The 12,123-nt window shown below is 33.3% G+C and overlaps 1 protein-coding gene across 1 annotated transcript in view; it reads left to right on the top strand.

Moving 5' to 3' along the window:
* Positions 1-12,123, top strand: part of LOC126846867 (uncharacterized) — a 45,614-nt gene that overhangs the window by 7,628 nt on the left and 25,863 nt on the right. The window contains exons 2-4 of the mRNA XM_050586693.1: positions 7,480-7,701; positions 10,616-10,719; positions 10,995-11,369. Coding sequence (XP_050442650.1) covers positions 7,487-7,701; positions 10,616-10,719; positions 10,995-11,369 — 694 coding nt within the window. The 5' untranslated portion in view covers positions 7,480-7,486. The remainder of the gene's footprint in view (positions 1-7,479; positions 7,702-10,615; positions 10,720-10,994; positions 11,370-12,123) is intronic.

The raw sequence follows: 12,123 nt of genomic DNA, 5'->3' as shown, positions 1-12,123 counted from the left end.
AACTCGCGTGACATTACAATGTAATACTATTTACTTTTGTGTAAAAGTTCTCTCATGACAAGAGTTTATTCACAAAAGCCCCGAAAAGGGTCGGATCTGCAACAACAATGCTTAAGGTCGTGGTCGCGGACACGGAAAACGTATGGACTTCGGGTTTTTTCTTATTATTTTTTTTTTTAATTCAATGCTATTCTAACCGTGCTTGTGCGGTGGTTCTTGTCTACTCCGTTCCGGTTTTAATTGTTCCCGGTATTACACGGTGACGTCACGTGCCGACTTAAGACGACGACGGCGACAAGTTTCCATATTAAGTCCACGTTATAGGCGAATAACCTGCACTAACACTGGCCAGGTCGATCACCGTGTGTGCCTTTTAGAAGCGCCTTTTAAAGTGGCAACATAACGGGATATGATATGAATTCCGCATTTAGAATGTGCCAAAGGTCCAAACAGACAAATAATAATTCTGACCGGGTCCGTCCTGGCATGCTCGGGATACATTGACCGCAGTTGGCTGGCGGATCGAAGACAGTGCGTATACTAAGATTTGTGTACCTATTGGCTATTCATAATAATCATAATAATATAATATCATACTATTGTAATATTTTGTGTTGGTAACGCAGACCCGTGCCGGTCGATCCTCTTTTCTCTATACGATATCTGTTATTGTGTATTATTATTTACAACGACTCCTATACATATTTATGTATGCTGAGTAGGTATATAGACACACACAGACTCGGCGGTCATTGAAACTCGACAGACGGCCAAACCGGTCTTCATTCGATTTGTTATTGCTCTGTTCGTGTCGCAAATGACATTGAATGAATTACTATTATCACCGCGTACACACTTTATCATACCGTACAATAATAATTACCCATACTTCCATATTTTGACTTATACACTATTACTCGGAATCAGCAAATCCTCATATATATAAATGTGTAATATTTTTTCTTCACCGTCGCTCTCGTTCGTTTAGGTTTGTCGCGGGTCGTGACTTAAACGACCCTAATACTTACCCGGTCCGCCACAGTCATTTTATTTTTCGTTCGCTTTTAAATATTTTAACCTAATTCTTATGACACGTTCGTGAACCGACTAGGGCGCCTCGCCCGAGTCCAATTGGCACCCTAAATTTGTATTTAGAAAATGCCAACGTCTTATGCGTACACTCAAGATTGATATCGGTGATATGATCTTTTTTGAACAGGTAGTGAAATATATTTAGTGGTATTAATACTGAAAGCGGATAAAATATATGTAAGGAAACGCACTGACTGAAACACGTTTTTTCTGATCCCGTAAAATAATTACCGATTAAATGTTTTAATGTATTTTTTTTTCTAAAAGTAATTGGTTAATCGTTTATTTTTACGTTAAATTATTCGTTAAAGAGCGAACGGACTTCAGGAAATCAATAATAACGCTTTAATAAATTATTCACAAGAAAACCAAGACTGACGTACCTAATACTCGGTAGCATTTACTGCTCAACAAAATTTTATAAATTTCTCTTTGATAAATACCATTAATTCTCGATGTGTTTTTCTAAAGGACGCGACAAGATTCGTTTGTGGTGTTACTTCGGTGGCATGTTCCGATCAATAGACTTAATTGTACCTACCAGTGTACGGGTACGATTCAAGTTTACATAATATATTATACGGTTCGGCCGATAGCTGATGTAAATTACAAAACAAATAATAAAAGCGTTCAAGAAACGAGTCCAAGGACCATAAAAGGCGGAAACACCTGGCACGCCTCTAAAATCGCCTTCACGAACGCAAATGGCGTTATACCTAGTAGGATTTAGTACGATAATAATTTCTCATTGCAAAACAAAGCGTCATTAGTCTAGTACAGATTGTTTTTGGATCTCGACGCCCCCCCATCGTGGTTGTCCGCTAGAACCGAAGTGTAGAAACTATTGTGGTCTTGTCAGAAATTCACTTTGTTCGCAATAAAGCAGTTTGTTCGCTGTATTAAATTTTTCGTATGCTAAAATGAATTTGAAGTGTTATGCGTTTGAATATAATTAGCAACGGCTCAAATTTAATGGATAAAAATAATGATTAGTGTTTCCGCAGTGCCAGCGACATTAGATAATAGATATTATGTCCTCGGGTTTCATACATGTCACACGACTCGTGATGGTTGTTAAGCGATTGTACTTGGACTTGTACGTTGAAAATAAAAACAGGTTTTGCCCGTTCCCATACTGACAATCCGCACACAAGCTTTTAATCTGAATTTAAATCTAGTCACCGTAATGACCTAAGACCATACGGTTTTAATTTTTAACAAAACGTGCGCTTATTTAGATGTCAAAAATAAAACATTTACCATTGTCGTTTGCTGAATAACATATACTTGGGTATTTTAAATGACTTCTTATCAAAGTGATGTTTAAAACACTCGATCCGACTATTTTTCGCCACGATATAGTGTTTACAATATTGTATTTTTAAGTTTGCAAAAAAAATCATGTTCCACTTGACCTTTATACATTATTACAATTATATAACACTGCAATATATTTATGTTTTTCTAAAAAAAATGGATATATTCTTCTGTATTTTAGTCTTTTGCTTTTTTTTTTAATTTTAAAGCATTTTCCTGATCTTTCATTTTATAATAATTATATGATCTTCAACAGTTATTGTTTATAAAATCCATTGTAGTGATTTGTGTAACTTAGTGTATACTATGATTTCCTCGTTAAACCGATTTCCTCTATATCATAATAAGTTTTTCCTCTTACACATAAATTATTGTACCTATCCAGCACATGTTTAATTAGCCATGTTTTTGATTGTTATACTATAATGATAATATTTTAAAAGGCTCGATTTTTCTTTTCTGTTTGCTGTATCGTATGCAGGTGAACTAAAATATGATGTAGTAATCAGTCTCAAACCGATTACTTCATTAAAGGACAGACAAAAAACCCATTAAAAAATAATGTGGCTGTTAAACCTTTAATCGTTTTTAGTTATGCCGACGTGCATAGCACAAATTCTCGTTCAAACGGAATAATATTGTACTTATAATTAACTTATTAATTACCTAATTAAACTTTTTCTTAACTCCATTCAAAATTAAAACAAACCTTTTACTTCGAGGCATCAAATTTAAGCGGTTTCCATTATAAGTTATCTCGAATTAACTGCAATTTAAACATGTTGTAGCCTTTGTTGGTGGCTCCACGGCCGTTATCCAGCTTGAGTTACCATGGCTATGTCGTTATTTGGGCTTTCGTCCATTGTCTCTTCATAATATTATTCAGTATATGTTTTAAAATAAGTCTGTATACCTACTGTGTGTCGTTAAAGAAACCGTCTAATATCATAAAACCGTTATCTCATCCTTCGCACATATTATGATATATTTTGATATTGATTTTTTAGAGTAACTCCAAACGTGGGTGAAGTGGTTGGTCCCCCGTGGACCTCAAATAAGCAATAAGCATACGCCTACAGCAAAATACACAACAATGACTATAATTTACCTATCATCTCAATATGATTTAAACGAGCTTGTTACTAGTGATTATAATTCATTGAATACAATACAAAAATAACAGCCGTCAGTTTTATCAGGCTCACGCATCATGAACACATGCAATATAAAATGCAGTTTGTTTCTATTAAAAAAGTTACCGAAAATGATTATATTTTATTCAAGTTTTTAACAATGTCAGACCTTAAATTAAATAGTATTTTACTTATGGAAAATTAAAAGTTAAATATTATTTCTATAGAACAAATTGCATTAAAATTTATTTACATTCGTATTCAACGACATGGACCAAAATAATTGCTGTTTCTTGATTTTACATAATTACCTGTCTATGCTTTCAGCTTTATAGAGTTGATTTTTTAATATTAATTATCTGTAGTAAATAACCGGCGGGAATGTAAGACTGGAAAGAAATATGTCTAGACTAAGATTGGGAGATCTGGCGGCAAACAATCGTAGAGAGTAGTAAAAGAACAATATATTTAGAAAAATACCTGTTTTTTTTAACTGTATTTTAGTTTTGATGATCGTATGTCTGTCTACGTGAAATAGTTGGTATTGAACAAAGATTTTAAATTTCACTACATCACACAGTAATAGGTAGGCTTAGTAATATTTTTTTATTGTTATCAGTAGTTATAATTCAATCGCTCCTACACATTATAAAAAAAAACCCAAAAGCAGTTAAGTCTCATGTCCATGATGTACATTGAGATTAATTTTACATGTTTGTGTAATATCTTTTTATTCTATATACTATGTGTTTTAGTCCGGTCCATTGTACCATTGTTGACACTTACACTATACATTGAATAGGTCTAAAATCGGTAGTCTTGTTGGTTAACATGCTTTGTAAGACTTTGTACACATCACCACTGTGTTTACCCAACACGCCCGTACTTCAATGCAGTCCCATCGAAACACAATCGTCGTTCCACACTGAATCTTATATCACATTTCCGGGCTCATTAACATTTCAATGTTGTCCGTAAGACGTTTTATTGTCCATCGATGTACGATGGACGGATATGGCTTTCAACGTGCTTATCAATATTTTCAGTTGAACTCCATTATGAAGTTCATTTTTATTCTATACATTTATTTGTTTTTATATTCATTCTATTAACGGTTTGTTGTAATTTATGTAACTTTAAGTTTCCTGCCCTGATGGTAATATAGTATTAAATTTAAATCCTAATTACGTTTTAGATTTTCTATAAAAAAAATCGCCTGAGGCGATTTCATTTGAACACTATTTCTTAAATTAATATCAAAATACAAATTTGGTCATTTAGTAAAAGCAATATATTAAAACAAAATTTTTAGCTTAGCAAAACATTAACCAAGGCTGTATATACAATGTGTAATAAGTCATTATAGTTGCCCACACATGTGGTAGCGTTACGTCACAAGGTGTAGGTCACTCCCATATTATTATTGTAGTATATTATGGTTACCGTGTAAAATAGTCGGTTAGATCCTCGGTTGAAAACCAAATATATAAATATATTTTTTTTAAATTTGTATCAAATTACTCGATATAAGTACTGGTTTCGTTGTTGTTTAAAGAAACATTAACTAAAAACCATCCACTGATCGTATAAAAAAAAATACTAAAACATCTTATGCGCAATCTAAGTAAACTTAATGTTATTAAAGTAACACGTTTCTCGTTTAATACGGGATCGGCGTATCACTTTTGTAGACATAATCTTAATATAATAATATTATGTGAGTGCAATAAGTAAAAAAAAAAATCCCATAGTGAATAGCTTACCGGTTTTGTGCAAGTACGATCGTAGAATGCATTATCATGATAATACCGACACCTTGCGTCCATATTTTGTAACGTGACCTCATGTCATTTGTAATGTGTCTTATGATCGCTGAGTCTATATTTCGAAGTTAAGACAAATAATGATACTCAAGTTTGATATTTGCGTGCAGCAACGTTCTAGTTGTTACGCAATTTCTTCGGGAATCATAATCATGTCTGTATTATTATTAATATTGTGTGTAATACTATTACAGTATTTCCACTGTGCGGCCAACAGTTAAAAAAGCATTTACTATAGGTTCAAGCGAAAAAAGTAAAAACTATTATTTTATTTTGCACTCTAAGTGATGCCCCAACGCCACTTGGAAATAATAACACAGCGCAGTAGCTTAAGACGTATTTGGTAAAAAAATAACGATTATTATGATGATGATGACATAGATCCTTGGATAAAAAAATAATATGTACAATAGGCTCCGTTAGTTACGCCATACACGTTTGAGAAGTATGCCTAAAATATAGAATTCATTTTTAATCATCCTTCTTAAACCGTTACTATATTATAATACCTTTGAAATATATTTTTTATTATGGTAATGTTATACAATAATTCTTTTGGCGAGTCGTTGTATCCATAATAATAATTAGTTACTATATTGCGGACACAGAGAAGTTCAAAATAAAACAACAACGCACTTATAAAAGTATTCAATTTTTTTTTTATAAAAACAGGGAATTTTTTCAACCGTTGTATATATCCTGTATGTGTTTACATATGTAGCTTACAGGCTGGTGATTTTTATCACTAAAAAAGGCTCACTGTTTATCCGAGAATCTGTATGGTTTTCAAAGTGCAAGCCGACATAACATTTGATCATGTTGTATACTATGAACATATTTCCTCCCAGCGATAATAACGAGGTTTTTTTTTTATAATAATGGAATTTTCAAGCTTTTTTTTTGTATTAACGTTTTGTTTTTTAATTAATATCATATACCGTCATGACTGATTTCCCGTATTCATTCAGAGTATGTATGTTATAAATTACAATAAAATATGCTCGACGCCATCGTTTGATGTATTCATCGTGAAAACCATCAATGGAATGTTTTTTTTTTTTGACATCCGATGAAAATATTCTCCGTTAAAATATTAATTAAAAGTTTATAACGGCACACATAAAATGGTATTGTGGACGAGTGCAATAATTATTATTGGCCACGGTTAACGATCGCCATTGATGTTCTGTGATCCGTTTCAATAAATTTGGCAATTAATCTTCGGTTATTGCACTATGATGAAAATCCACATAAAACTAAAATGAATAATTTGCTTAAAAATAATAATTTTTACTAACGACACCGCCGAAATAGTAATCTAAAACGGTTAGTTACCCAAATTGGGTCATTATGATAATGATAATTAATTTTATTACACAAATAGCGGAGCGTAGCTAAACTGGTTATACAATCAAACTGTGAGTGACAGATATATTGGTGTCATAATATTATTAATACCGTTATATTATAATATAACATTTAGGTGACAATCAAGGCGTGGTGTTACTCTACTTTGGTCCGGTAGTATAGTAAACAGCTTAACTTTTTTATCGCTGTTAATTCATTGATGATCGATTAGTCTTATAAACACATTGACGGATTTATATATATATATATATATTATAAATTATTAGAAACGCATTATAATAACGAGCTATACCTACTACAATTCTTACTAACGCTTACCTGTCTGATCTAGTGTCTCCTAGTGATCTCCGGTCGCTCGAAAATACAACAGATACCTCGAGTGTTCGCTGTTATTACCACACAATAATCTTATGTGGTTTATTATTAATATTTAAGTGTTTTGTACTGTCAATCGTGGTCCGTAGGTATTATTTCGTCAACAACGTTAAATAAAAGTTTTCGGTTTCTTTTAAAAATCGTACATAAAATAGAATGCAATAAATAAATAAGTTTTTGGGGTCTCTTACAAATGTTGTTTAGACGGCATAACTAACCAATAATGTGCTATACAAATATTGTATGTTCTTTAAAATACACGGAACCACATTTTATACTTAAAACATGATTACTATGATTATATTATACTATGATATTAGATATATATAACGATGGTGTATGATTATTGTATGTGGTTATTTTTTTTTTAGAGATTCAATGGCTAGTGGAGAACTAGAAGTTTTACGATGCGAGTCGAGCCTGTGGTCAGGTCACTGTTGTGCCCGTTGTCGGGCCGAGCTGGGCCGTATCGCCAACAGAGGAGCCAATTGTCGTGCTTGCCGGGAACGGATATGCATGTCTTGTAGGGAATATTCGACAGCCACTAACGCGCCAGAATGGCTTTGCACTAGGTGTCATAAGGAAAAAATCGAGTATGTGTATTAGTATTGTATCTATATAGTAGTAGTATTAAAAAAATATGTCGAGTTATTCTCGAAGTAAACAAAATAATACAAACTATTTTTGAGTTTGCATAAAAATATTGATTTTTGCGTTATAAATAAGTATGCTTTACTGATATTATAACAACATTGACGTTCTCTGGTTGCGCTTTTAATTTTGCCTCCATTTAACCACATGCGTTTGGCATAGTATAAGAACGAAGAAAACACATTATAACAATTATACTTAAAGTGAACCGTATTTGTCTTAAAGAAATTATATACATAACGTTTCATCCGTGCAACAAAGAACGTATCTGTGTAAAGCTGTATATGACATTACTCCCATTTTAAATGCTCTATTGTTTTTAAAACACAATACCTACATTAAACATTGTGCGTGTGTGTTGTACTATATTTGTTATTACCATAAATTAAAAAAACAATTTTTAGGCAAGTATAGTTCACTAACGTTTCAGACAAAATGCAAAACGTCGTCTTACATGGATATCAGCATGTTTAAAACCATAAATATATTTTAACTGTGTATTTTCTTAAGTTTTTTTTCCGTTTATTCAGAGTACCTAACTAGTTAAATAAAAATAGTAAAAATGTTTTAATCGAGCAATTAGATACGAGTAATTATTTTTGACATTTTAATTAGAAGGTATTTTGGGATTAGGTTTGTTATATCTAATGCGCTTAAACTATAATTTGAAATTATGGTTATTTAAGTTACCTGTTGTGTAGATCTTACTGGGTACTTAATTATACCAGTATTATATTGAGATTAATTAAGGTTCGTGATCATAATTTACAACGAGTTAAAATTAAAGTTCGAGCATGACAAAATAATGTGCACATAGTGGATTTTGGTTGTAACTTGTAGGAATGTAAACATATTTTTTTAATAGACGAATCTGTTATGTTCATGCAAAATATTGCGTGTTATCCTTCGCTGTAGATATAGTAATCATTTTGGTTTAGGGATTAATAATTATTTGTCGTTTATGTTTTATTCTAACTTTATCAGCGGCAGGTGTAATTAATTATGTATAGCTACACGATCCTATACTGTTTAAATTTTGTATATAGCCATGTAGGCAATAATGTAAAATCGAATTCTGTAGGTTTATTCATTGCGCTGTACACTTAATTACTTATTGTGTATTATACATGATTTTAAGTTGAGCTTATTTTACTTCTAGATCGTTAAAATTTTCTAGAGTGATATCCGTTGTCAAAAATAATATGCTGTTTATCCCATACATTCATTATCGTAATGGACCAATCCAGCTTAAATAATCGTCCGTTTTTTAACGTTCTTCGTGCCTCGGATATTATGTGTCGTTATTCAATGTGATAGCAACGCTCACATCCAGATAGTACCAACAAAAATAAATTATATATAATATATTTATGGTTTTTTTCTAATATTTTAAGACAACGTGGTTGTGCCTGAAAAAAATAGCAATCATAATATTTACATAATATTTTTTACTTTACAGTTAGGTGTTGTGAATTTAATGTTCCTTCTTATTTTTTTTACGCAAGTGATAAGATAGTTCTTGTGTAAAATATTGCGTGGGGCGAAAATGGTTTTTCTGCATATTATGAATAAAATAAAAAATATGACAATAACGCCTACTGTCCTACTCATAAGCGGGTAATACGATTACTTTATAGGTTACATTATGACACTCAAAAACGTGTTTTACTTTGACTTAGCACTCTTTATACTAATATTTATGAGAATTTCCAAACGTTATAATTGTTGATTGTTGCGTGCAACGCAAAATTCAAACATTTATTGGCAAGCATCTGTTACTTAAATTGTTTATTATATTGAAATTGTTTAAGTTAACTCTGTATTTTTATTTTTTATGGATCAGGTAGGCCAATACAAGGTACCTACAACATTTTTTTTTTTTTTTAATTTTAAAAATTATCATAAATTTACCACATAGTAATATATTTTTACTTGACAACGACTCGCTAACCACCCGACTATTGAATTTGAAATTAAAATAATAATAATAATAGTAATTTTCAACTAGTATTCCTATGTCCTGCTACTAATTATGCATGCCAACCATGTAGTTATATTATAACTGTTTACTTCAATATAATTTAATGATTAACATAAGTTTTATTATACGGCCATTATTGTTTGCATGGCCTTCGTAATCACTAATGATAATTAAACAATAAGCCTACCTAATGCAAATTCAGACTGTATTCAACCTGCAGATATTAATGACCCACCAATTAAAAAGAACCCGTCTTTCCCGATGATTAATTAGCTAAAAAATAAAATAAAATAATGTACAATTATACTCACTCATTATAAATCGTCGGTATTTATTAAATCAATTAATCAACTCTTAAGTGAACAATTTGTATGTACATTGTAAAATAAAACTTGGTTTATGTACTTTTTTTAAGAATACCGTAGTTTTTTAGGAATTTTATTATCATATTTCAAGACATTCAAATATTTTGTTCGCAACTCTAAGCTACCGTTTTCCAATAAGCGATATCTGGTAAAAGTCGATAGAAATAAACTTTTTACTTGTAATTGGAACCTTTATTGGTTTAACGACCAACATTAAGTTGTTTTTGAAGATTTCTTATTGCGGCAAACTCTTCCATGGACATAAGCTAGCTATGCCGGACATTATTACAACTGTTGTTGAAATATTGGGCCGGTCAGTAATTGGCTCATATTTTCTTTACCTACCTGTTTCGTTAAAAAATAATATTTATATTTATATACCCGGTGATAGGGCCATAAATGACAGATATCACATTTTAGGGTACCCGAAGGCGCCTGAACTATTGTTTTTACATTATAAATAAAACTCAAATCATATATCGATAATATATGTACACTTATGTTTCGCAGGACTATGGAGCCGACAAGCGAGTGGATCGTAGACTTTTTAACGCCGGACAATATGAAATATCAGAAAAACGAGACGAAGCTCAACAGATCGTTGACGTTCAAAGGTAACTCGGCACTGTATAATTAGTAAATCATTGTGAAGCGTGTTAACGGGGTTTTCTACTGGATTCGTGAGCACTTTATGCGCTCCGATTCGAACGAGTCTGCCCACAGACCTAATGGGGGTCGCCTACTGTGGCGGGTGGGCCCCATATTGTATACACCCATGTAATAATATCAGCTGTCTTCTACCGCGTCCTACTCGTTTATACTTATTACATAAAACTATATTGTCAGTGTCTTAACCGCTTTCTCACCGTCTCGTTGTGTATGCCCACAGATCCGTCACCGTGGTCGGCCGTCAGAGGGTCGCCCGAATTGCGTGCCTACAGCAGCATGCCCCGAGGCAGCACGCCGTGGTCGCAGAGGAACCCATCCAGGTGCCGGCAGGTGCCCGCAACGACCGGCGTACCCGAGCCAAAGCACAAGCCCTGCGCCACCGTTCACCTGGTGGATACTTGCGGGGGAGTTATCGACTTAGAGCCCGGGTCCTTGACGGTGCCCGCAGCAGCGACGGAAACCGAAGAAACCGACTCTGTTGACGGACCTACGGCCAAATCCGACCGCGGACCGGACGGTGTAAGTTCGTCCCAACGACTACAAAACACAACAGAGTCGGCCAAAATACCCGAAGATCTCAAACAAATTCCACCCGGTAAGCTCAGAGTCAGCGTCGGCTATCGTACAGTCAAAGGGAAACCCCTTTTCTGATCTATTTATGTAAATACGGTGGTCGAGCTACCCTTTGTGTAATGTATACACAGCCACGACTGTTCAAAGCCGTTCAGCGACCGCTCTTGCTGCAGTATCCAATGAATATCCCCCTAATAACAGCTATTGCCATTGTAACTAATCTAAGAGTCTGTATCTAGTCGTTCAATATAACAAACGCCATTACAATCGTAAAATCATTATATACTTAATGATATGCATTAAAACGTGGCCCGTACCGCAGTAATATATGAAAAATCATCGGTTTAATATTTCCAAACTTGATCATTGATTATACGGATAATCAACTATATTACATTTATAAAACTGGCGACCGATTTTATTGGTGGATAGTCATGACTTGAGTTTTAGTTCTTAGTTGTTGCCTTTTTTCCTTGTTTTGAAGTCCACGCAAAAAGGCTAAAGGCGTTAACATCCGGATCTCTCCCATCTAAGCTGAATACGAAGGGGTACTTTACCAATAAAAGGGGAAATCCCGCTTGAAATCTGTGCCCGGTTTCGCTTATTACATAATTAATGTAAATACTTTTATCATAAATGAACAGGTTATTTTGCTTAAACATTTTCCTTCAATACTCCTTGACGTCGCTTTTTGTTATCTGAGGAATAAAATAAGTATAAAAACGATTAAGTACTAATCGTGTTTTATACTAAAATATTTTACAACATCATTACGT

Source organism: Adelges cooleyi, unplaced genomic scaffold, assembly GCF_023614345.1.
Source record: "Adelges cooleyi isolate 19-005CV unplaced genomic scaffold, UGA_ACOO_1.1 ACOO_flye_CR_arks_rails_tigmint_CR_PRNA_9, whole genome shotgun sequence".
NCBI classification, from domain to species: Eukaryota; Metazoa; Arthropoda; class Insecta; order Hemiptera; family Adelgidae; genus Adelges; species Adelges cooleyi.
This window is presented reverse-complemented; position numbering and strand designations above follow the sequence as displayed.